The 27,427-nt window shown below is 42.3% G+C and overlaps 1 protein-coding gene across 11 annotated transcripts in view; it reads left to right on the top strand.

Moving 5' to 3' along the window:
- LOC127484203 (uncharacterized) overlaps positions 1–27,427 on the top strand; it is a 256,632-nt gene that overhangs the window by 132,262 nt on the left and 96,943 nt on the right. For 7 of the 11 annotated variants that reach the window (XR_011382413.1, XM_070057710.1, XM_070057712.1 and 4 more), the window contains 2 exons: positions 5,052–5,362; positions 5,641–5,695. Coding sequence is in view for 9 of the 11 variants with exons in the window: in XM_070057710.1 (XP_069913811.1) it covers positions 5,052–5,362; positions 5,641–5,695 (366 nt within the window). In the remaining 2 variants the exon portion in view is untranslated. Of the gene's footprint in view, positions 1–2,316; positions 2,485–5,051; positions 5,363–5,640; positions 5,696–16,694; positions 18,949–27,427 lie in introns of those variants that run through there. The other 4 variants (XR_011382412.1, XM_070057716.1, XM_070057711.1 and 1 more) reach the window with 4 other exon arrangements.

Here is a 27,427-nt window from a genome sequence, read left to right as displayed (position 1 = left end):
GTGTGAAAGTGCTCAGTGTGGAGCCTGGCATTCTGCTTAGAACAGCTTTCCTTTCTTCCCTCCAAGGCTTTGGAGAGTGGTGGCTGGAGCAATGGTGGTGGTGTTCATATAGCAAGGGAGGGAACAAACCAGTGTATTTGGTGGGTAAAGAAAAGTTTGACATGCCGCGTGTTGACATGTGGTGCTGTTGAGAGAGTCCATTGGACAAATACACCTGCTAACAAACAATGGAGGAGCCAAAGTTTCTGAACCATCTTTATAACCTATATAACATTGTTATGGGCATGCTAGCAGGAGGTGAGAGCTTAGAAGGAGAGAGATAGGAAAAGAAGAAAAAGCTCTGAGGTCAAGATTGTGGAGGGAGCAACAGTTTCAAAGTTTGATATGGGAAAATAAATTTATGAAGTTAGAAGGAGGTCAGAATCACCAGAGTTTAAGGAGGCCAAGAAACCAAAGCATACACTTGTGTTTGTCATGAGAAAGAAATTCTTGAGACCTGTCAACAAAATCCATCTTCTGAAGCCAGTAAGAATTTTCTGTTTTCCTTCAGTTCCTTTCTCCCCTGTCTTTGCACATCCCTGGCACATCCCCCTCTACACATCTTACTACCATCTTCCAGGAAACTATCAGGATCGTGGCCACCCTTCAAAGGCTAGTACAGGTCTTACCACCAGGAATACTTTATCCTGTCTCTAGTCCACAATGATCTAAGTCTCCTGCCTTGCAAATTCCTAAAGTATTTATTTTTTTTAAAAAATCTTAAAAACTTTTTATTTCAGAATAGTTTTAAACTTACAAAACAAAATTTGCCTAGTAAAAAGAGTTCCCATTAACCCCACACCCAACTTCCCCTATTGCTAGCATTTATATTAGTATGATAAGTTTGTCATGACCTATAAGCCACATCCAGTTTCCCCTATTGTTTATATCTCATGTTAGTCTGTCATAATCAATACCAGCTTCTTGTATATTTTTTTCATCCAAACCTTCTATTCCTCTCACCAGCCTCAGATACTCACTGTTCTGTATTCAGATTGAGTTCTTTTTTTCTTTTTTTTAAAGATTTATTTATTTATTTATTTATTTGGGTCCACTTGGGGAACCCAGAAGAAGCTCCTAACTCCTGACTTTGAATCGGCCCAGCTCTGGCGATTGCAGCCATTGTGGAGTGAACCAGCAGATGGAAGACCTTTCTCTTTGTTGCTCCCTCTCTCTGTTTATAACTCTACCTCTCAAATAAATAAATTGTCTCCACAATTCATTTGTTGAAATCTGACTATCAATGTAATATATTGGGAGCAAGGGCCTATAATGAGGTAATTAAAGTGAAATGAGTCATAGGTTGGAGACCTTATTCAATAGTATTAGTCTTATAAGATGAGGCACAGAGGCTGGCACCGTGGCTCAATAGCCTAATCCTCCGCTTATGGCGCCAGCACACTGGGTTCTAGTCCCTAGTCCTGGTCGGGGTGCCAGATTCTTTCCCAGTTGCCCCTCTTCCAATCCAGCTCTCTGCTGTGGCCAGGGAGTGCAGTGGAGGATGGCCTAAGTGCTTGGGCCCTGCACCTGCATGGGAGACCAGGAGAGGCACCTGGTTCCTGGCTTCGGATCAGCGTGGTGCACCGGCCGCAGCGCGCTGGCCACAGCGGCCATTGCGGGGTGAACCAACGGTAAAGGAAGACCTTTCTCTCTGTCTCTCTCTCTCACTGTCTACTCAGCCTGTAAAAAAAAAAAAAAAAAAAAAAAAAAAAAAAAAAAAAAAAAAAGGCAGAGACCAGCGTGCTGTCTCTCCCCAATAATGTGAGGATACGGAGAGAAGGCAGATGCTTGCAACCAGGAAGAAAGCTCTCCCCAGAAACTAAATTGAGTGGCACTTTGACCTTGTACTTCCCTAGCTCTAAAACCATGGGAAAATAAATATCTGTTGTTTAAACCACTCAGTTTGTGGTTTTTTTTTAAGGCAGTCTGAGCTAATGCACTTGTTCTAATCCCATCCCAGTGATGCATGGTGAGGTCCCAGGAACAGGGCTGCTAACATGAGTCTTACACTGGAAAAAGACTTTCTCATCTAAAAGTCTCATGTGACTCACATAACAGCCTGAGAGAGAATTTGGTCAAGAATTTTTGTGCCTATTCCTGAACCAGAGAACTGGGGTCCTCCAGCATTTAGCCCAATGGCTGACTCATAATGGAAGCTCATTAAGTGTTTGGTGCATGTCTAACAGTGAGCATCCCTTATCTAGAATGGACGTTTCATGTATCATCTTCCAGGGCTCCTCAGTCTTTTTCAGCACTCTTTTCTCTAATGCTACTCAGTCTAGGTGCTGATGTCAAGGAGGCTGGGTCCAGGTTTTTATCTTTGATGAAAGAAAAGAATTTGATGATGAGACGTGAGTAAAGGTCAGCAGAGAAGCCAGACGTACTTACATGCAAAGCAGAGTCAAAATACACGCTCAGGAGGATACAGGCATGCTCCAGAGAAAGGTGCGCTCGTGAGGTTGAGGCCCCTTCCTTAGTGTGACTGCAGCTGTAGGGGTGGGATCTGGAATGGGGCTTAATGAAGTTGATGGGGTTGGGAAGCCCATTTTTGGGAAAGCTTGGAAATATTATGGTGCCAGGTACAAGATGAGGGTAGGTATGTCAGCCATGGTGATTTTATTATAATGACCTTATAATGAGCTACATGCCATTGCAGGGATGCAGCCAGCAGCCATGCTGGTTAGTTTTGTCTGTCATTGGTGTGGTGAGGTGATTTTCTGGAAGCTGCAGTTTCCCATTTCATAGACAGGGAGTGGAATTGGGCAGTGCAGGTGGGGCTGCAGTGCAGGCAGAGAGATGTGGGGAGGGACTGGCAACCTCAGATCCTCCTTGCCAGCTTATCTCCCTGCCTACATCACTACAGAAGAGCTTTTCAAAGCTACCAGTGGTTATAATCTGCATTCAAATTCCTGGGTGATTCTGGATTAATTAAAAATATTTCCCCCAGAAAGAGTCAAGTTCAGTTAGTTTATTTGAGAGGGCCAAGAAACACCAGTATGTTGTTAGAAAGAAGAAAGGGAGCCACGGCTCACTAGGCTAATCCTCCGCCTGCGGCGCCAGCACAATGGGTTCTAGTCCCTGTCGGGGTGCCGGATTCTGTCCCAGTTGCTCCTCTTCCAGGCCAGCTCTCTGCTGTGGCCAGGGAGTGCAGTGGAGGATGGCCCAAGTGCTTGGGCCCTGCACCTGCATGGGAGACCAGGAGAGGCACCTGGCTCTTGGCTTCGGATCTGCACGATGCACTGGCCGTAGCGCGCCGGCTGCGGCAGCCATTGGAGGGTGAACCAACGGTAAAAGGAAGACCTTTCTCTCTGTATCTCTCTCTCTCACTGTCCACTCTGCCTGGCAAAAAAAAAAAGCCCATGGGAGTATTTCAGGCATGGAAAGCCAAGACACTCTGGCAAAAGATCTCTGCGAGTGAGATCCCAGTGGAAAGAACAGGTCTTCAAAGAAGGAGGTACCTTTCTCTGAAGGGAGGAAAGAACCTCCACTTTGACTATGAGCTTGTCTAAACAAGATAAGAATCGGAGAACTCAGAGGACTTCCATAGCCTTGGAAACTCATGACCGGAGCATAGGGAGACTACTGATGCCATAGACAGGAGTGTCAACTGGTAAAGTCAACAACAGGAGTCACTGTGTACTTACTCCTCATGTAGGATCTCTGTCCTTAATGTGCTGTGTATTGAGATTTAATGCTATAACGAGTACTCAAACAATATATTTCACTTTGTGTTTTTATGGGGGTGCAAACTGTCGAAATCTTTACTTAATGTATACTAAACTGATCCTCTGTAAAAAAAAAAAAAAAAAGAAAAAGAAAGAAATTATCAACTCCCAACTTGACTCTCACTGGGATTAAACATGACAATAGGTCTGATCTGATTTCATCATCATTTAAAAAAAAATCATCTATTATTTTTCACTTTATGTTTCTGTGTGAGAGCAAACTGTTGAAATCCTTACTTAATGTATACTAAGCTGATCTTCTGTATATTAAGATAATCGAAAATGAATCTTGATGTGAATGGAAGGGGAGAGGGAGGGGGAAAGGGGAGGGTAGTGGGTGGGAGGGACGGTATGTGGGGGAACCCATTGTAATCCATAAATCGTACTTTGGAAATTTATATTCATTAAATAAAAGTTAAAAAAAATAAAAAAAAAAAAGAAGAAGAAGAAGAAAGGGAAAGGAAGGCAGCCAATGACATTGTATTATCAAGAAGTCAATGTGGGCCACTGGAAATTACTCCCCTTGGGATGCTGGGGGCGAGGGTGGACACATGCCTCATGGCTTTTTTTTAAAAAATATTTTATTTATTTATTTGAGATGTAGAGTTACAGACAGTGAGAGGGAGAGACAGAGGGAAAGGTCTTCTGTCTGGTGGCTCACTCTCCAAATGGCCGCAACGGCTGAAACTGTGCCTATCTGAAGCCAGGATCCAGGTGCTTCTTCCGGGTCTCCCATGCGGGTGCAGGGGCCCAAGCACTTGGGCCACCTTCTACTACTTGCCCAGGCCACAGCAGAGAGCTGGATTGGAGGAAGAACAGCCAGGACTAGAACCGGCACCCATTTGGGATGCTGGTGCCGTAGGCGGAGGATTAACCTACTGTGCCATGGCGCCGGCCCCAGTGCCTCATGATTAAATCATTATCCCACCACCAAGGAGCAAGGGAACCTAGGTAGTTATACACCAACTCCTGTCAGTATTATTCACTGATGGATGTTCTTACAGGACATACATTCTCTAACTTTTCTGACATGTACAAGAACATAGCAGTCTTTGGAGACCAGTGGATGCTTTCAGGTCAAGTTCTAGCATTTGGAAATTAAACTGGTAGGTGTTGATATGGTGGGGGCCAGGGAGATGTGGGTGTGGTACATACAGCACCTACCATCTATGAAAGGAAGTGTGGTACCCAGTGCATCAAATAAATTTGTGTTTGTAAAACATTTATAATGTGCCATGGTGGATAAGTATTGCTAAGTGTATGTGACAGGTTGTATTTTCCTTACAGGGACACAGCAATTTTCTGGTCCCACGTGCTCTGTGAGCACCTTGCCACTCTCTCTTCAGTGTTGGAGTCTATTTCCCGTTCCTTTGATTGCAGTGGGATTTTGTGACTGCCTTGATGAATGGAACAAGCAGAAGATTTCTGTTTCATGGTGGAAGGTGATGAGGGTCCACCTACTTTTCTGTTTGTGTACACACACACAACTATGGGAGCCCTGTCCTGAAGCTGTCACACTGCAGAGATCACGTGAAGAGACAATACAGGAATACAGAGAGAAAGCCAAGGAGCCTCAGCTATTCAACTCATCCCAGCAGGTGCCATCTTGAGACAAGTGTCTATACATTCAGTGAGGGAGTCTTTGAGACAGCCCCAGTCACAGCTGCCTGATGACTACAGTCACAGGACAGAGCCTGACCTAGATCTGCCCAATTATGCTCAGTCGAATTCCTGAGCCACAGAAACCAGGGGAGATAATGAATAATCATTGTTATTTTAAGACACTAAGTTTTGAGATAATTTCTTATGTAGCCATAGTAACTGGAACAGTGCTTGATAAATAAAATAAATACACTCTCACCTCCTCTACTCACAGGCCCTCTCCGGATATGAAAGGAAACTTTCATGTTCTGAATTGCACATTCTGGCAGGTGAGTATAGCCAAAGCTAATGTTTTTCTAATAGTCAGATCGTCACAATGTTGAACTTTGTAATATGCCACAGTTTTATTTGTTTTGGACTGGACATTGTGGTGATTCTACAATGCCTGTTTTGCTCTTCTTACAGTCAGTGATGGCCTGGTTGCTTAGTCCTCCACCCCTAACTCCAAAGTAGGCCCTGGATGATCTAATCCAACAAGGAATTCAGGGCCTCTGACCGCAGTGATTGACCCCACACAATTCAGGCACAAGCCAATCAGTGTTTGGCTTTTTTAGGATTGGTTATCAATGGTGTAATCAGGACACACCCAGGACTCTTGCTGGGGAACTGTGCATGGATGCGTTCTTTCTCTGGCAAGTGTTGGATTAGACATATATGTATATTGGAATCATGACAATTATTTTACTACTACGAGGGGAACCAGCCTGAGATTGAAATCAGTATACACAGAGAATTAGTCTAGAACCTTGATCCTGGGCTACATCTGCATTTTCAGGTAGGGCAGCCAAGAAATTACCTTCATTATTTAAACTACTTTGATATGGGTTTTCTATAACTTAGAACCAAAAGTATCCTAATTAATTTAGATACCAATACTTTGGACACTGTCACCGAAGCCAATCCACTCTTGTTCTTCGCAGACAGAAAAGAAGAGCAATGTATAATCTGTATAAACCTTTCCAGCACTTTCTATGGGCATTTTCCTATGAAACCTTGTGTTTTACCTAGAAAATAACTACTATTTTCCTGGCCACATCTTAGGGATAAGTGTGTATACATTTAATAACTATATTAATTTCCTATTGCTGTTATTAACAAAGTAGCACAAACTGGGCTGCTTAGAACAATGAAAATTTATTGTCTCACTGTTTTAAGGGCCAGGAGTTCAAGATCCAGCATGCTCAGGGCCATGTTTCATCTGAAAGCACTAGAGAAGGGTCTGCTCCAAGCCTCTGTCCTAGATTCTTATAGCCTCAGATGTTCCTTGACTGGTACATGGCTGTATTCTTTCTGTGTCTCTGTGTGTGTCTTTCCTCTGTGTATGTCTGTCTGTTCAAATTGCCCCTTTTCACAGAGTACCAGTTGTATTGGATTAGGGCTCATCCTAATCACCTCATTTTAACTTAATTGCCTTTGTTAAGGACCCTATTTTCAAACAAGGTCACGTTCTGAGGTACTGGGGGTTATGACTTCAGCATATTTTTAGGGGGACACAGTTCAACCCCTTACAGTGGGGTAGAGATATTGGCTTTGGAGGTATACAAGGAGATGACAAGACACCAAAAAGAAACCAGGAAACTTTAAACAAGTACCTTATTGAACATACAACTTTGGAGTTGTCCACGTGTAAGGAGGCTGATGTCCCTGCTTTGATTTGTAGGATAATTAAAGACGTGGGTTCTAATTGGGATATACTTTCTCTGCTGAGATACAGGGATGGAGATGAAAGAATCAGAGCTAGGTTCATAAAACACTGAGCCTGTGTTGCCTCTCTTTTCTAGTCTAGATATTTCCATTTACAACAATCTCTGTTTTGTTGGATTTTTTGAAGGAATACACACAAAGCTTTGACATATTATTCTCATTGTGTTCAACTGAATGAAATTTATGAAGCCTTTTGCACAGTGTGTTCATTGTTTGGATTGGGATAATTGAAGTGTCAGGAATATTTGCTTACTGAAAACAACTCAGGAAGGCCCTGGCCACTCAACCAGGCCAGAGCCACAGGACATGCCATGCTCTGAATAGCTTTGTCCTAATGTCTTTTATGGTAGGATCACATTCTCAGCTAAATTAGCCTCATACCTGGGAAGAGCACTACATTAGGAGTTAGAAGGCCTTGTTTCTAAAGTGGACTTCACTATTGGTTCATTGTGTAACTTGAATAAATTGTTTAACTTCGCTGTACCTCAGAACTCAATGGATATAAGTAATATGGTGTTATCTATCTTGTAGGGATATTATATTGTGTAATTTGTAGAAGAAAATCTATGTGAAAACATTTTAGAAGTCATAAAATGCTATTTAAATGTGTCTCTCTAATGATAAAATTAATCATGTCTACTTCTTAAAGTATGGCATTGAACTAAAGAGTATAAAGGGCCAATGTTCTTATTATTCAGTTTTTCCCCCAGGGTCCATTCCCTGTCCTTTTCTGCACTGCTCTGTGCCTGGGGAGGCTGAGCACTACAGGTTGCTTGAGTGGGACTTCTTTAGCTGCGGCTTCCGCTTGGGTGTTACCATGAGAAGTGCTGATAGGAAAGGGAATGTGGGAGGAGAGAGAGGTTGGGGTATTGACTCCTCTCTCCTTGACCAAGACAATGTGGTATCCATGTTCTGTAGCCTCAACTTCAATTGAACAGCCTCTTTCACTCCTTTATCCTCACTGGGCTTCAAGAAATATCATTCCCTCTCCTGCCCCTCAGTTGAGAGGAGAGCAGTTTCCACTATGGCTGACCAGTGATGTCTGCCTCTGTAAGTGGTCTCCCCAGTGTCACTCTTCAAGCCTTGGAATGTGCCATCTGATTCCTGAGGGACCCTGACTGATGCATGTCATGTACATAATGAGGACAAGAAACAGCCCAACTCTTCCAGAGAATATAGTTATCTTTCTTTCTGGGGGAATGCTCTGAGCTTTTTTGTGTCTTCAGCCATCAGGCAGGTCTGCAAAATGTTTCTCAGGTGGAAATGAGCAGTGTGGGATCTTGAAGAACTGTAGGAGTTTGGAGGTCTTTTCTGATTCCCATCAGCAGGTAGGATGCTTTCTTTGGGTTTTCAGGGAGACTTGGTTTCTGCCTGTTCTTATCTGATAGCTCCTGTACTCCCTGCATTGAGTTCCTCAAGTGCCATCTGCTGTCTCTCAGGCCACAGAGAGGTGACCTCAGGTCCTTATCTCTGGCCTTCTCTCCTACCTGTTATCCTCCCTGACTCTTGATATGAAAGTCTGTTTTCTGTTTTTGACTCCATAGCTCCAGCTTCTCATTTCTGTTCATGCTGCTCAGGCATGGAATCTTGACTCGCCTTAGCATCTCTTGCTACTCCTGGTGTGTCAGTAGCTACCACAAACGGTTGCTTCTCCCTTCAAAATATTTCCTGCATTTAACTATGAACTCTTATCATCTTAGTCCACACCTCTTTGTACTTCCTGAATTTCCATGGAAGGATTTCCAGTTGACTTTTCTTTCTGCAGTCTCTCTCCAGTCCAATAAAACCTATAAACTTTTGCCACCTTACTTGTCATGAAATTTGGATTCCATTGTGTCCCTCCTCTGTGTGAACATCTTTGATGACTCTGTTGCCCACAAGATGAAATCTAAAGTCCTGATCTTGTTATCAAAGCCTTGCACCATCTGTTCCTTGACCTATTTACTACCTGACAAACTTGTTCTGCTCTCCTTGCTCCTTCTGACCACACCAAGGGGCTTTCCAGCCTCCGTTGCTCCAGGAACGCCCCACTCCTGCCTTGCTATATGTGCTCTCCCTAGCCCTCAGAGCTGAACCCCAGTGCCACAGGTTCTCTGAAACTTTGACCACTGTAAGTCACAGCAAGTCTTCTCTCCTTTCAAGCCCAAGACATGTTTGCTGAACTGAACTCAAACTCCAGAGAACATTGCTTATACTATGATTTGGAGTTTATCATTCCCTGTCTAGTATTGAAATACCTTTGTAATGTTGTGTGGTCATGTGTGTCTTGCCCTTAGCTGTTTATCTAGTGAATAAATAAATGTGTGAAATACACCAGCTTATCCAAAGAGCTGATCTTTAAGGGACTGGGTAATCATGCATATTTTGCATGTGAGTAGGTACCTGGCACTAATGTCACACCTTTGCTGCGGTAGGCTTAGAGCCTGGGAAACAGCAATGACAAGGATGATGATAAAAATTGAAATGCCTACCATTTATTGAGTACCTACTATCTGCTTGTGCTTTATATGCAGAATCTCTTTATCTTGATAATTAACTTATGTAACTATCACTATTGTCTGTTTTTGTTAAATCAAGAAATGAAAACTCAAAGTGATGGATAAACTGCCCAAGATAGTAGGGGTATAAGGGTGCCTAGCTGCTGGGATTCCAGAGCCTCTGAAGAGTGATGTTCAAAAGTGTCTGCCTTCAGCAGGTGCTTTAAGTCTGCAGTGTCACCAGCACAGTTATTCCTTTAGACTACTCTTCCTGAGGTTTGTTATTCAAATGGCATACCCTTTTGATAAAGGGATTGTTGTAAAATGTGGTAGAAAGAACGTGTTTTCTGGAATCAGGTAGCACTGAACTCAAATTGTAGGTCTGCCATTTAAAATAGCTAGGAGACTGCAATAAATAATTATTTCACCTCTTTAAGTTGCAGATACCTCCATTAATATGGGGATAACAACACCAGATTAGATATCCAAGGTAAAAGATAAAAGCACATAGTCTAGCACCTGGCACGAAGATGACTCAGAATAAATCTTAACAATTACTCCTAATTTTTTTTCTTTGAAAAGAGTAATCCATTGAAATCCCTGGAAGGGATTTGGGTTGCACCGTCACTGTTGAATTCTCATTGTGGTTTCAGTCTAGTGTCTAAGGGTCTGCTGGGAATGTGTATGTGTGTTTTGCGTGAAGGAAGATAGAAGGGAAGGGGAGAAACTTACAGAGAAAAGCTAGTTCAGAAGCTAGGAGAGGTCATCAGAAGAGGAGATAAGTAAGTTTGGGAAAACTGTCTTATTTTCATCTACCTTTCTCCCCTTCCTTTGCTACTCTCTGAACTCAATTCATCTTCTTCTTCCTCGATTTTTTCCATAATGTCACCTGGTACTTCTGATTCTGTTGTTGTATCTTTGTAATTTATTTTTTTGGAAGTCATTGATTTTTTACAATGTAAATCAGCTCTTTTTAAACTTTTTGATTCTTCCCATTTTAGATGGCATTTGGTCTAAACCCTAATAACATCCTGGAAAGTGTTCCATACCCCAGTCCCCATATACCTCTCCCCCTTGGCTTCACTTTTGTCCTCTCCTGTCCCTCTGCCCATACACTAGCGTTCTGCCAGCCCCTTGGACCACTGAGCCCAAAGCCTTCACACATGCATCTGTTATATACTTCTCCTCCTCCCCTCACATGTGTGTGCACACACACTTCCATATTTACTGAATTTTCATTCACACCTCATTCTTCTGGTTGACCCCTACCCAACCCTCACCTCTTTGTTCAAATGTGATTTCTTCAGAGACTTTTCTATCCTCCAGAAGAAAAGTGGGCTACCCTCTTATTCTTTTTTTCCAACTTTTATTTAATAAATATAAATTTCCAAAATACAACTTTTGAATTATAGCAGCTTCTCCCCCCATAACCACCCTCCCACTCGCAACCATCCCATCTCCCACTCCCTCTCCCATCCCATTCTTCATCAAGATTCATTTTCAATTATCTTTATATACAGAAGATCAACTTAGTATATACTAAGTAAAGATTTCAACAGTTTGCACCCACACAGACACACAAAGTATAAAGTACTGTTTGAGTAGTAGTTTTACCATTAATTCGCATAATACAACACATTAAGGATGGAGATCCTACATGGGGAATAAGTGCACAGTGACTCCTGTTGTTGATTTAACAATTGACACCCTTATTTATGATGTCAGTAATCACCTGAGGCTCTTGTCATGAGCTGCCAAGGCTATGGAAGCCTCTTGAGTTCACCATCTCCAATCTTACTTAGACAAGGCTATATTAAAGGGGAAGTTCTCGCCTCCCTTCAGAGAAAGGTACCTCCTTCTTTGATACCCTATTCTTTCCACTGGGATCTCACTCACAGAGATCTTTCATTTAGGTCATTTTTTTGCCACAGTGTCTTGGCTTTCCATGCCTGTGAAACTCTCATGGGCTTTTTAACCAGATCCGAATGCCTTAAGGGCTGATTCTGAGGTCAGAGTGCTGTTTATGGCATTTGCCATTCTACGAGTCTGCTGTGTATCCTGCTTTCCATGTTGGATTGTTCTCTCCTTTTTTAATTCTATCACTTATCATTAGCAGACACTGGTATTATTTATGTAATCTCTTTGACACTTAATCCTATCTTTTTGATCAATTATGAACTTAAACTGATCACATTAACAAGTAAGATGGCATTGGTACATGCCACCTTGCTGGAATTGAATTGGAATCCCCTGGCACGTTTCTAGCTCTACCATTAGGGTTAAGTCTGAGTGAGCATGTGCTGAACTGTACATCTATTCCCTCTCTTATTCTCACTCTTATATTTAAAAGGGATCACTTTTCAGTTAATTTTAAATGCCTAAGAATAATTGTGTGTTAATTAAAAGTTCAACCAATGGTATTAACTAGACCAAAAAAATACTAAAAGGAATAAAATAGTAAGTTGTTCCTTGACAGTCAGGACAAGGGCTGATCAAAACATTGTTTCTCATAGTGTCCATTTCACTTCAACAGGTTTCCTTTTTGGTGCTCGGTTAGTTGTCACCAATCAGGGAGAACATGTGATATTTGTCCCTTTGGGACTGGCTTAATTCACTGAGCATGATGTTTTCCAGATTCCTCCATCTTGTTGCAAATGACCGGATTTCATTGTTTTTGACTGCTGTATAGTATTCTATAGAGTACATGTCCCATAATTTCTTTATCCAATCTACCGTTGATGGACATTTGGGTTGATTCCAGGTCTTAGCTATTGTGAATTGAGCTGCAATAAATATTAATGTGCAGACAGCTTGTTTGTTTGGCAATTTCATTTCCTTTGGGTAAATTCCAAGGAGTGGTATGGCTGGGTTGTATGGCAGGGCTATATTCAGGTTTCTGGTGAATCTCCAAACTGTCTTCTATAGTGGCTTAACCAGTTTGCATTCCCACCAACAGTGGGTTAGTGTCCCTTTTTCTTTTTTTTTTTTTTTTCTTTTTTTTTTTTTATTTTTATTTTTATTTTTGACAGGCAGAGTGGACAGTGAGAGAGAGAGACAGAGAGAGAAAGGTCTTCCTTTGCCGTTGGTTCACCCTCCAATGGCCGCCGCTGCAGCCGGCGCACCGCGCTGATCCTGGCAGGAGCCAGGAGCCAGGTGCTTTTCCTGGTCTCCCATGGGGTGCAGGGCCCAAGCACCTGGGCCATCCTCCACTGCACTCCCTGGCCATAGCAGAGAGCTGGCCTGGAAGAGGGGCAACCGGGACAGAATCCGGCGCCCCAACCGGGACTAGAACCCGGTGTGCCGGCGCCGCAAGGTGGAGGATTAGCCTATTGAGCCACGGCGCCGGCCCATTAGTGTCCCTTTTTCCCCACATCCTCACCAGCATCTGTTGTTAGTTGATTTCTGTATGTAAGCCATTCTGACTGGGGTGAGGTGAAACCTCATTGTGGTTTTGATTTGCATTTCCCTGATTGCTAGTGATCCTGAACATTTTTTATGTGCCTGTTAGCCATTTGGATTTCCTCTTTTGAAAAATGTCTATTGAGGTCCTTGGCCCATCTCTTAAGTGGATTTTTGTTTTGTTGTGGAGTTTCTTGATCTCTTTGTAGATTCTGGTTATTAAACCTTTATAGGTTGCATAATTTGCAAATATTTTTTCCCATTCTGTTGGTTGCCTCTTCACTTTCCTGACTGTTCCTTTTGCAGTACAGAAACTTCTCAATTTGATGTAATCCCAATTATTAATTTTGGCTTTGACTACCTGTGCCTCAGGGGTCTTTTCCAAGAAGTCTTTACTGGTGGCAATATTTTGCAGGGTTTCTCCCATGTTCTCTAACAATTTGATGGTGTCAGGTTGTAGATTTAAGTCTTTAATCCATGTTGAGTGAATTTTTGTGTAAGGTGAAAGGTAGGGGTCTTGCTTCATGCTTCTGCATGTGGAAATCCAGTTTTCCCAGCACCATTTGTTGAATAGACTGTCCTTGCTCCAGGAATTGGTTCTAGATCCTTGATCAAATCTAAGTTGGCTGTAGATGTTTGGACTGATTTCTGGTGTTTCTATTCTGTTCCATTGGTCTATCCATCTGTTTCTGTACCAGTACCATGCTGTTTTGATAATAACTTCCCTGTAGTATGTCCTGAAATCTGGTATTGTGATGCCTCCGGCTTTGTTTCTGTTGTACAAGATTGCTTTAGCTATTCGAGGTCTCTTTTGCCTCCATATGAATTTTAGCATCATTTTTTCCAGATCTGAGAAGAATATCTTTGGTATTTTGATTGGTATCACATTGAATCTATAAATTGCTTTTGGGAGAATGGATATTTTGATATTGATTCTTCTAATCCATGACCATGGAAGATTTTTCCATTTTTTGGTATCCTCTTCTATTTCTTTTTTAAAGATTTTGTAATTCTCATCGTAGAGATCTTTAACGTCCTTGGTTAAGTTTATTCCAAGGTATTTGATTATTTTTGTAGCTATTGTGAATGGGATTGATCTTAGAAGTTCTTTCTCAGCCGTGGCATTGCCTGTGTATACAAAGGCTGTAGATTTTTGTGCATTGATTTTGTATCTTGCTACTTTTCCAAACTCTTCTATGAGTTCCAACAGTCTCTTAGTAGAGTTCTTTGGGTCCCCTAAATAAAGAATCATATTGTCTGCAAAGAGGGATAGTTTGACTTCTTCCTTCCCAATTTGTATCCCTTTAATTTCTTTTTCTTCCCTAATGGTTCTGGCTAAAACTTCCAGAACTATGTTGAATATCAGTGGTGAGAGTGGGCATCCCTGTCTAGCAGTGGTGAGAGTGGACATCCCTGTCTGGTACCAGATCTCGGTGGAAATGCTTCCAACTTTTCCCCATTCAATAGGATTCTGGCCATGGGTTTTTCATAAATTTTTTTTGATTATATTGAGGAATGTTCCTTCCATACCCAGTTTGCTTAGAGTTTTCATCATGAAAGGGTGTTGTTTTTTATTAAATACTTTCTCTGCATCTATTGAGATAATCATATGGTTTTTCTTCTGCAGTTTGTTAATGTGGTGTATCACATTGATTGATTTGTGAACGTTGAACCATCCCTGCATACCCAGGATAAATCCCATTTGGTCTGGGTGGATGATCTTTCTTATGTGTTGTTGCATTCTATTGGCTAGAATTTTATTGACGATTTTTGTGTCTATTTTCATCAGGGAAATTGGTCTGTAATTCTCTTTCTCTGCAGCATCTTTTTCAGGTTTAGGAATTAAGGTGATGCTGGCTACATAGAAAGAATTTGGGAGGATTCCCTCTCTTTCAATTGTTCTGAATAGTTTGAGAAGAATTGGAGTGATGTCTCAAGCTGCTGTCTTCTAGGTGGGGAGCTGAGTATATCCCTGAAGCAGCATTTAGTTGATTGCCTGGTTGCTGAAGGCCTTGGTTCGTTCCATTATCACCTGCTGTAAACACTTAAACAGACACTGTAGTATAAAAGTCAGAATGAGAATGGCAACAAATGATCCTAAGAGTGGCATTAACCAGGTAATGAGAGGATTTCATAGAGGAGAGGAAATGAGGGGGTCTCAGGACCCTTGTGAGAAGATTGTTTGATCGACGTGGTTTAAAGCTGATCCCAGCCAAGACCAGGAGAAAAGCCACTAACTTTTGCAGGTAGAGGGGTTTGGAGCTTGTTAATAATCTGGTGGGCTTTAAGGCCTTGTAAATTAAGAGGCCCAGACCTATCTAATTCTTCACACAGGGTACATCCTAAGGGAGACTTTTTTTTTTTTTTTTGATAGGCAGAGTGGACAGTGAGAGAGAGAGAGAGAGAGAGAGAGAGAGAGAGAGAGAGAGAGAGAGAGAGAGAGAGAGAAAGGTTTTCCTTTTGCCATTGGTTCACCCCCCCAATGGCTGCTGCAGCCGGCACGCTGCGGACAGTGCACCGCGCTGATCCGATGGCAGGAGCCAGGTGCTTCTCCTGGTCTCCCATGTGGTGCAGGGCCCAAGCACTTGGGCCATCCTCCACTGCACTCCCGGGCCACAGCAGAGAGCTGGCCTGGAAGAGGGGCAAGCGGGACAGAATCTGGGGCCCCGACCGGGACTAGAACTCCGTGTGCTGGCACTGCAGGTGGAAGATTAGCCTATTGAGCCGTGGCGCCAGCCAAGGTAGACTTTCTAATATAACCATGTAGTTATTTTTTCCTTTCTACAGGAATACATAGGGTTAATGAGCTGTGGTTGTTAAATAACATTCTCCAAATTCTGTATACCATTTTCCCAAAACATACATTACACTGAAAGAGGGAAAACACAGCTCTGCAGATTCAAATGCTAAAAATCTCATCTAGAAAGGATGTTTTTTTTTGTTGTTTTCATGTTCTGGCAAGAACTCAGTTTCTGCCCCAGGGATGGTAATAAATGCAGTGAGCACACCTTCCCCTTCCAGGCAGTGGGCCAACTGCTCCCCTCAGTCAGATAAAGCTGAGCTCTACAAGTCTCTTCCTAAGGCCTCAAGGGGCTTATCAGCTGGGGAGGCTAGGACCACCCAGGTGGAGACATACAGCTTCCAGCATGCAGAACAGATCTGAATCCTGCCTTGAGCAGATATGCAGAGACCACAGCATTTGGACACCTACCTCTTAGTGTCCTGACAATCCTCAATGTGATGAAAAATACCCCGAGAAAAGCAAGGAACTCCTAAATGTGGCTAAATTTTGAAACAGAATTAAATGCCATCATTTAATTCTCACAATAAGCTTATATAGCAGACATGATCATCATCTCCAATTTAAAAATTGGAAACTGAGGCTCAGAAAGGTTGATTATTTTGAAGAAGGTCACACAGCTTCCATGTAGCAAAATGGGGATTTGAACCTGGGCAGCCCAACTGTAGCAGCTGAAAGAATATGGAGAAAAGCAAGGCTCAGTACAGGGTGACATCCTTGCCTCTTCCACTCCACTTTTTAAATTCTTCTGAAAATATCATGCAAGGTCACCTTTACTGCACAGAGGAGACAAAGAAACAAATAAATATGCGGGAGGAGGAAATGGAAAATAAACTCCCACTAGGGTCTGGCTATTAATGTGTCTGCTTTGTTCCCCCACCTGAGTAGGTCTGGTTCTGAGTCTGCTACTGAGAGGAACTAAAAATGACCTTGAATTGAAACTCCTACATAGGAAGATGCCATGATGAGCTCAGAGAGACCACAGCCCCAATCTGCAAGGACTTTCAGCACATTGTCATGGTTGCTTCCAGTTGGCTGGGCAGGATGCTGGTTACGTGGTTTCTGGTTCCAGTGAACTACTTGACAACAACAATGACAGCTTGGGTTTTCCTCTCTGCAGGAAGAAGAGGCTGGAAGGCAAGATGGCTCTCCCAAAGGAGAGTCTCTTTTATCCATGGCTTCCTTAGCTGTGCTGACTTTGTGGAAGCAGAAACCCAGTTAACAGGAATGTAGGGAGAGGTTTTCTTCAGCAAACACCAATGTCAACCAAGCCTTTACCTCTGTGACCTCCTCTTCTGCTATTCTCCCTCTTTTCTCTGCTACAGACACACTGACGTTTTTACTATTCCTGGAACATCAAGACATACTCTTGCCTCAGAGCCTTTGCACATTCATATTCTCTCTCTCTCTCTCTCTCTCTCTCTCTCTCTCTCTCTCTCTCTCGCTGTCGCTCTCACTCTCTCTCTCTGCCTAGAACTAAATACTCCAATGAATTATGTGACTTGCTTCCACTTCTCTCTCACATCTTTCCTCAAATGTTCCCTTTCTATCCTAGTTGTGTGTTCTGGAAACTTTTGTATTCTGAACTGAATTCCCCTCAAAACACACACATATACACGTTCCCTCCTCCCTTCCCTGCTGAATTTTCTCGTTTGCACATTCCCCCTGGTCATTTACTACACATTTTACTGACTTATTTTTGATGTCTCCCCTAGTTAAGTATAGGCTCCATGAAGGCAAAAATGATTATATTCCAGCTCCTAGAATACCACGTAGCCAGCATTCATGAAAACATGATGAATGAATAAACAAAAATATTAATGGACCCTCGCTCTGCCATTCATTAACAGACAGCCTTTTGCAAACATTTTCTAACTTTTTTCTAGCCATATTTTTGCACTGTAAAATTAGGATGATAATCTCTACTTACCTGTTGTGAGTTCTCAACAAGATTACAAAAGCACACACTCAGCATAGCATTTATTTAGCATGAACTCAGGGTTGGTTCAATGACTGACTTTGCAAGTTCAATGAAACAAATACAAATAATAGTAACAAGCATTTTTGGGGTATTTCTTGTGGGCCAGGTGCTGCTGTAAGCTTTTACAGTCATCAACACATGTAAGCCTTATAATACCCTGTAAGGGATGCACCATCCTCTGCCTCCTCCTTGCATTAGAAATAAAGGAAGTTCGGGAGTAAATGGCTGGAGGCCACATAATTGTGACTCTCAGAACCTGCATTTGTGCTCAGCCCCCTCGGTCACCAAAGTCCTTCCCTTAGCCACTTCATTGTCTTGCTTCTCTAGAGTAAGAGGGCACAATTTATACAATACAGGCATAGGAAATCCTTTCAAGTAGTAAACTCTCCTCTCTACATATTTTAGTGTTCAAACATATATGATTTCTTCATGGATCAGGTATGATGATAATTCAATCTCTAAGTTAACTGAAATATTTAGGTAGAAGCTATGAATTTGCTTCAGCCATGAAATACTATCCTTGAGGAATTATTTGGAAATTGTTTTACTTAGACACATGTCATAGGAACATTTATGTGTCTGTGTGTAAGTGTACACACACATATACAAACGCATACATACACACATATTTTATAGCAGATAGCAGAGTCATTTAGTGGTTCAAGCTGAGTGGAAACAAAAACCAAGGCCATATAGACAGACTTGACCCCAGCACCTGCTTTTGAGGCTGTTTCCAATATTGTTATCCTGTTTTTCTTGCGAATTGTCTTTGATCATGTGTGATTCCTGTGCATCTAGCATATCCCATAACCAGTCATTCATAGGCTATTGTAAGTTTTGTCATTAGAGTGCTGGGTTTTATTCATGACAGTGAGGCCCAGGCATCTCCATTTGTGACAATGGTTCTACAAGTTGCTGCATACCCAACAGGGAGGCACACTTTCCAAATCGTCTTTACAGGTTTTCAGTTCCCTTTTTTCTTTCTTGGTTTCTATTGTCTTTCAAATAATGACTGAGACACTGCTGGGTTTTTTTTGCTTCTTGTGATTTCTCCAGAAGGCCTTACATACAGGAGTTCAGTTGGTACCAGGTTTAATTTCCTATTGGTTTTAATCTGACTATTTATTTATTTATTTATTTTGGCAAAAAAAAACCAGAAAACTATTCCAGCCAGCTTTAGACACAAGGCATGTTGACCACGTCACATTATTTTTAAATGATAAAGGAATGCTCACAGGAATCCAGCAGTTGGAGCTATATTAAGTCTTGGCCTAAAGGAGCCCAGAGCTTAAAGGCAATTCTAGACTCAAGAAGGCTCCTAGACCTTCAGTACCAGGAGTCTGTGAATCTCTGATTTCCATGATTAAGCCACACATGATATATCTTCTTCTGGTCCTGGTGCAAACTGATGGCTAGTTGTTTGCTTCAAGTTCAGGAACCTAAGAAAGAATCTAATTGACCCCATCCTTCTTTCAGAGTAGACTGTACTTCCTGAAGCTGCCTGTGGGTCTTCTCGCCATTGGCACAGGTGCATAATGGACCAAGGCCAATCAACTGTATACAGAAAGGGTGGGATGCTAGTTTCTACACATGGCTTCTTGGGCGTGTCCCTAGGGCAGACAGTGTGGGCAGGGTAGATCCCCTCCAAAGAGGCTGTGGCTAGATTGGCACAGTGTTGACCTTTCCAGAATACCGCCCTGTAAGACACTGAAATTGTTAGCCATGTTATACAGTCATATCAAGGTGAAATAATGTAATATTGACAAAGACACAAATGCATCTCGGATATCTACAAAGCCACATACATTTATCTTTGCAATTGGCATTGGCATGCTTAAAATACTGAACAAGTGTCATTATTTCTTTGTGAAATACTTTATTTAAAAATATTTGTTTATTTACATGATAAGTACTTTGATAAATAGCCATCAAAGCCCTGTGACTTTTCTCAGTCAGGGCCTGCCATTACAATTCCAGCTGATGCCATCCATAGAGTTCAATGTGATAACTGAACTGAAGCTGCAGTAGCCTTTTCAGCCACTTATTGAGGTTTTGCTGGGAGTGATCTGATCAAAACCTATCGGTTTGTTATTACAGTCGACTAAATATCTGCAAGGACATGGGCTATAGCTGTAAACAAAGGCAGAGGTTCTTTGTGTCAAACATAGGGTGCCCATGATGCTGGCTATCACTCCTCTGAGAACTGGTCCACATCTACTCAGGAACCGTGAACAACAAGCGGCATATTATAGGGATGTTTTGGTTGACGTAGGAAACTTAACGGAGCATGGGTTTAGTTCCAGGTCTGGTGTATTGCTGCAGTGGGTGGGAAAACAGTGTTAGTTGTGGTGGTAGTGGGTGGCTGGTACAAAGGCAGAAAGCATTACAAACTCAGCCTGCATTACAGTTTTAATGAATGACCCTTCCCCCTCAAACACACATAAAGACCAAATCTTGCATTCAAAGTAAGTGTCTTCACAAATTGTGTAAATTGCGCTGTCTTGTCTTGACTCTGCAACAGAAACCAGCCTTTTGCTGCTGTAAGCCCCCAACCTCCTACCTGTACTGTAACACATCACTTTCTATGTATATTAAAAAAAATCTTCACCTGATTTTCCCCCTCCCTGGAATGAAATTTTTTTAAAGACAGAATCAATGTTTGAATCTATCCTGATATTCCTTCCACAACTTGGAACATGCCAAGCCTTTAATAAAAATTTCTTAGATGAATGAGAGTAAAAATATAGATTGCCCTTTGAGTCACCAAATTGACTGTGATCCATGCTGGTCCTTCTGCACAGTGACAATATTTGGCACAGAAGGAATGTCTGAGAGGGATCATTGCTAATTGAACCTAATTTCCATGTCAGATGTATTTTAAATTTTCACATGTCTGATGTAGGCACTGTGGAAACACCATCAATATATCTTTTTTTTTTTTAAGATTTATTTATTTGAGAGCCAGAGTTACAGACACAGAGAAAGAAAGAGAGAAAGGTCTTCCATCCACTGGTTCACTCCCCAAATGGCCGCAATAACTGGAGCTGAACCAATCCGAAGTCAGGAGCCAGGAGCCTCTTCTGGGTCTCAACGTGGATGCAGGGACCCAAGCACTTGGGCCATCTTCACTGTTTTCCCAGGTCATAAACAGAGCTGGATCAGAAGAGGAGCAGCTGAGACACGAACCAGTACCTATATGGGATGCCAGCACCACTGGTGGAGGCTTGACCTACTACACCACAAAGCTGGCCCTGTATATCTTGTAATATGTGGAAGAGTATACAGAAACCATTGATTAACAAAACAAAGACAGAACTTTTTAAGGCAGATCAGGAGGGTTCTTTGAGTACAGAGAAGGGCAAGGAGGAGGGGGAAAATCTAGCCTTTGTTGACAGTTTACCATGCACGGAGCCTTGTCGCAAGTATTTTGCATTAACTTATCTAAGACCATAGCACTATGGGGAAGGTACTGTTATCACGTTTCACAGGTAAGTGCGGTGCAAAGCAAAGAAGGTTTACTTTCGGCCCACATAGCTTGATTTGCTGGACTCCTGGGATAGGCTTCTCTTTCGATCTTTCTCCTTCCCTGTCTGTTTTCTTGTTCTCTCAGGAGATGGTCAAAGATGTGGCAGTGATTGTGATTTCATCTAGGGAGACCGTGCTGGCTCTTTACTGACTTCTCTGCAGTAAGCCTAGCTGTTTGATATTCTTAAAAGTAGAATCTGAGTAAGATGGACAAAAGCATTTGTTACTGATATTTAGTGCTTTTTTTTTTTTTTATTTTTTTGACAGGCAGAGTGGACAGTGAGAGAGAGAGAGACAGAGAGAAAGGTCTTCCTTTGCCGTTGGTTCACCCTCCAATGGCCGCCGCGGCCGGCGCGCTGCGGCCGGCGCACCGCGCTGAGCCGATGGCAGGAGCCAGGAGCCAGGTGCTTTTTCCTGGTCTCCCATGGGGTGCAGGGCCCAAGCACCTGGGCCATCCTCCACTGCACTCCCGGGCCACAGCAGAGAGCTGGCCTGGAAGAGGGGCAACCGGGACAGAATCCGGCGCCCCAACCGGGACTAGAACCCGGTGTGCCGGCGCCGCTAGGCATTTAGTGCTTTTAAGAGCATAATATTGGTGAAATATTTTTCAAAACACAATCAGACCCTCCTTCACAGGTATGAGGATGGGAAAATATATAAAGTGAGAGAAGAAGTCAGACATCCCATCCTGTCACAGCTGTCTGCACGACCCTCCAGCAATCACTGTGTTTGCATGGGGGGATCCATTTTCCAGTTCACTTTCTAGAACCTGCTCTGATGTTCAAAGACACCACTCTAAATTCTCTAATGATCTGTGGTTAAATAGTTCCACATCCCAGGAGGGTCCCTTTACTACCATCTATGTTGACATTTGGGGTTGACTACAGAGAACACCTTCATACAAGCTGGAGGCTGTGCCTAAGACAAAGAAACTAAGTCAATGGCAGGAAGGTTTGAATTGTTCCTAACAGACTGAAACAAGTCACTCTTACAGGAACTTAGGTAATGTCTGTCCAAACTGCCCAGAGAAGAGTAGAGATTACATAATTTCTGCAGATAGTTTTCATATACTCAGCCAAAGTGGATAATTGAAGTGGCATCCAGACTTCTAGTTTAGCAATGTGAATATTCCATAATAATGCAACTTTGTTCCTACATGTAGATGCTTGGAAAAGCCTGGCATATATGGACACTCAATAAATATTTGTGAAATGAATGAATAAAAGAATGAATGGAAAAATCTAGAAAGATGTCAGCCATAAATGTTGAAGGTAATTATTATCTCTTTAAATAGCTGCATGTTCTGATTTTTCTATTATAAATATGTATTAGTTTTTATAATAGTAGTTTAAAAACGTACCTCAGATTTCCAGGAAATTACTGATTTGAAGCTGCAGTGGATTTCGCCAGCTTCATTAGTGTCAGTAGCATTATGGCCTCGGCCCCTGTGGATTAGTTCTTAGAAGACTGGGTCCTTTCCAGAAGCTGGATCAAGTCAATGCTCCTTGGCCAATGGGAAAGTGCCTGGTTTGTTTTCTGAGCAAAGGGCTTGTTAAAATCACAGGGTGTTAGAGGTCACCTTGCCCAATTTTCTTAGTTTTCAGATGAAGAAACTGAGTCCAGGGAGGCAGCTGGCTTTGCGCAAGTCAGTGATGAAACTGGCCTGAGAAACCAGGCCTTCTGAATTGAAGCATATTTCCCCATTCTACACTGCAATAAGCCAGAGATCCAGAGAAAGACTGGTGGCATACTCACCTGGGTAACTGAAAGAAATTTTAGAAAGGGACAGTTTAAACAGTGGTGTAGAGTTAGAAAGACCAGCAAGGGAAGTAACGTGCTCCAAGTTATGTGAAAACAAGGAGCTGGGGCCAGCATTGTGGCATAGCAGGTGAGCTCTGCCTGTGACACCAGTATCCCATATGGGTGCTGGTTCGTGTCCTGGCTACTCCACTTCCAATTCAGCTCCATGCTGGTAGTCTGGGAAAAGCAATAGAAGATGGCACAAATGTTTGGGCCCCTGCCACCTACATGGGAGACCTGGATGAAGCTCCTGACTCCTGGCTTTGGCCTAGCACAGCCCTGGTTATTACAGCCATTTGGGGAGTGAATGAGTGGATGGAAGATCTCTCTCTCTTTCTGTCTCTGTAACTCTGACTTTCAAAATAAATAAATAAAAACAAAACAGAACAAGCAGTTGTTACCACTCACAAGCCTGAACAGGGCACAGATGGGAGCCACTGCAGAACCCACAAAGGGCAATGGTGGGGAGAAGGTTAATGGCAGGCACTGGGACCTTCAAGACGGAGACACAGTCATCTGCAATGACCCAGTAGCAAAAGCCTAAACAGCCAGAGGGCTGAGGGAATCAAAGTCCAGACTCATTCTTATCCCAATTGGAAGACAAAGTCAAAGGTGTTTGTTGATGCAGTTCAAAGTCATCAGGTGCCAGAGTGTAGGGCAGAGTAAGGAAGGATAGAGATGGGGTCTGGAGGGACCAGTGGAAAACACCCAGCCCACCTGCCTTCTAGAAGAGAAACCCAGTCCTATCTCTGCCCTCACTTCAGCTTCCAGTCCGTAAAAACCTGGACAATTGAGGTGACATTAGAAAAAATTCTCATTATACAGGTAATACATATTTATAATAGAATAAAACAGAACATGCAGCTATTTAAGGAAAGGATCATTACTTTCGACATTTATGATTGAAACCTTTCTAGACTTTTCTAATCATTCATTCATTCATTCAATTCTGCCAAAAAATGTTTATTGAATTTCAGTGTGTGCCAGCTGTTTTAGACACACAAAACAGGAGTAAAAGAGATATAGACAAATATTCCTTCCTTCAAGGAGCTAACACTTTAGTGGGGGAAGAGTCACAATAAACAGAAATAGCCAGAATGATAGAATGTGAGATGGGGATTTGGCTTTAAGAAGAAAAAGAAAGCAGGAGGGAAGAATAAGAGTGTTGTCGGGGGAACTGGAATTTAAATAAGGCAACCAGGGAGAAATTTGTGTGGTGGAAGTGGGGAGAGGGAGAGAGGGAGACAGAGAGAGACAGAGAGAGAGCATGGCTGACCATTTGAGGGCTTTTCCTCGGCTAATCGCTGAGTGTACAGGTAATGGGGAGTGTGGGTGGTGTGACTTCCCCCCTCCCTCGCAGTTTCAAAATATCTCTCTTTAGACTCTTTTAAAGGGCAAAGCTTTCTCCATTCCTATACCAATTATTAAAAAATGCCACTGTGACTCCTCAGTGCAAGCTCCTTAGCCAAATTTTTGGTGTGTCTCTGTCTCCTTCTAGCCGGGTAACTTGAGGGAAGTCATCTAACCTTTGTAAGCTCCAGTCATCTCCTGTGTGAAAATAAGGGTTTGGGTGATAATGAAATAAGATTAGCTCTGGGAGGGACCTACTGCCCAGCACATAGTTGGTGTTCCAAAGATGGCAGCTACCTTCCTTCTTAGGGCAGGTATGTTCTGATACAGCTCTGGTCCTGAGATCCACATATCAGGGTAGTTGGCTGAGCAGTCTAATAATACTAGTAGCTGGCACCAACTGACTACCTATTATGCCAGGCATACCATTTCCATGTGTTATCTCATTAAATCTTCACATTTTAAGATAAGGAGGACCACTCAAAGACCAGTCCATCAGCTGTAGAATCTTCCAGTCTGCAGTTTCTACAAGTGTATTATGAGACACCTTCTCAAATGCTTTGCCAAGAGGTACACATTGGGCATAGTGTTTAAGACACTGCTTGAGATGCTTGAAACCTGTATCAGAATGCCTGGGATCAAGTCTTGACTCTTCCAATTCCAGCTTCCTGTTAATGTGGACCCTGAGAAGCAGGAGGTGATGGCTTAAGTAGTTACCACCCATATGGGAGACCTGGATTGAGTTGCTGGCTCCAGGCTTCAGTGTGTCCAAAGTGGCTGTTATAAGCATTTGGGGGGTGAACCTGAAGATGAGAGATTTCTCTCTGTCTCTGGCTCTCTATCTTTCAAACCAAAACAATATAAATAAAAAGCTTTGCTAAAATCAAGACATCCAATGTCTGTGATGATTTTTTCACTAAACATTCAGAAGCTCTATCAAAACTAAAGTGCTATTGGTTGACATAACTATCAGTAAACCCATAGTAGCTGACCATGATTAACAACTTGTTTTCTTTTTTAAGATTTTATTTATTTATTTGAAAGGTAGAGCTACACACAGAGAGAGGAAGAGACACAGAGAAAGGTCTTCCATCTGCTGGTTCACTCCACAAATGACCATAATAGCCAGAGGTGAGCTGATCTGAAGCCAAGAGCCAGGAGTCTCTTCTGAGTTTCCCACAGGGGCACAGGTGCCCAAGGATTTGGGTCATCTTCCACTGCTTGCCCAGGCCACAAATGGAGAGCTGGATTGGAAGAGGAGCAGTTGGGACACAAACCGGCACCCATGTGAGATGCTGGTGCCCCAGGCAAAGGCTATGCCCACGACAACATAGTGCTGGCCTCTAGCAACCTCTTTTATAAGGATCGAGGGGCCTTTTGGGTAGGTTTCTACAAATGTGGGGTGGAATATGGGGCTCACATTGATCTACTGTAACAACAGTTTGGGCTTCATCTGGTGTCACTCGGGCTTTGACATTTTTCTCAAGAACAAGGTCTCTGATTATCAGTATCTTTAGGGATTTTGGAGGACATGTTGTAGGAGGAAAGTGCCGGATTAAATCTAACATGGTGGTCTTCAAGTTGTACATTTATCGATTTCAATGATGGTAAAGACAGGAGGAAGCTATGCAGTCACTCATGTTAAATGCAGATCACTTAATTGGCCTTTGTTGGAAATCTCAGACACATATTCATCCTCTCCTTCTCTTGACAGCACTAAATGAATGGTTCTCTCCCCACCTCCATCACAGAAAATAGGGAGTCCAGGGCTTTTGGTTTGTTTATTTTTAAAATTTGTTTATCTTTTTTATTTCATTTTTGGAAGAGTCCATCTTTTCTTACATTTGCGCCCTGTGATCTCTAAATTCCCCAGTCAATACTGCGAGAGTGAATTTTAGTCTCGTAAGGAGGTGACTTAGTCTGATCTGTACATTACCTTGTTATCTTAAGGTTCCTGTTTCCAGACAGTTTTGTGAAACCTCTCATTTGGCTTGCTTATCTTATTTGCATGAGACCTTATTCATAAAAATCAGCATTTTCAAAAATTATGGTATTAATGTCACCTTGAAGAATTATTCTTTGCTTTAGTAGAGGATTCTCTATAGGATCTATTGAGTAATGAACATAGCCAAGAAACTATATTTCACTCCATGCTCTTATTTTCATAACTATGGGTATACTGTATGCTACTCTATATACATGGAGAGATTCAGTCTTATCATTTATTAGTAACTTTCCTTACTCATAGATTAGCAAACTCATATGTTCTCTGCTCTTCCTATAAATTACTATTTTTGTTATTTTTCGGAGTGTTACTTTTTAAAGTTTGTTAATTAGAGAGAGAGAGAGATCAGTCTTCCATCTTCCACTAAAACTCTAGATGCTTGCAACAACCAGAGCTAGGCCAAGCTGGAGCCAGGAGCCTGGAACTTAATCTGGGTCTCCACATGGGTGGCCGAGATTCAAGCACTTGGGCTGTTACCTGCTGCCTCCCAGGGTGTGCAATATCAGGAAGCTGGAGTTGGGCATGGAACCAGGACTTGAACAGAGGAACTCCAATATGGGATGTAGGCATTCTGAGCAATATCCTAACTGCTGTGCCAAATGCCCACCTCCTAAGAATTTTTTTTTTTATCATTGAAGAACATATAAAAGTGCTGAAGAATAATAATGATAGTATCATATATTGAGTATATTTGTGTCAAGTACTGCTCTCTAAATGTCATAAATGTATTGATATTAAAATGATATATTAAATTATAGCATTAAGATGTAATTGTTATTCTCTATTATATTTTTAAAGAGAAAAAGACAGTCAAGTAGACAAACAAAATGAAGGAGGGAGAGAGAGAAAGAGATGAAGACCAAGTTCCCCTCTGCTGGTTCACTTCCCAAATGCCCACAACAGCCAAGACTAGGCCCAGGCTGAAGCCAGGAGCCAGGAACTCAATCCATGTCTCCTACA

Source organism: Oryctolagus cuniculus, chromosome 15, assembly GCF_964237555.1.
Source record: "Oryctolagus cuniculus chromosome 15, mOryCun1.1, whole genome shotgun sequence".
In the NCBI taxonomy this organism is placed as follows: Eukaryota; Metazoa; Chordata; class Mammalia; order Lagomorpha; family Leporidae; genus Oryctolagus; species Oryctolagus cuniculus.
The sequence above is the reverse complement of the archived record's forward strand: the minus strand, read 5'-3'. Positions and strand labels throughout refer to the sequence as shown.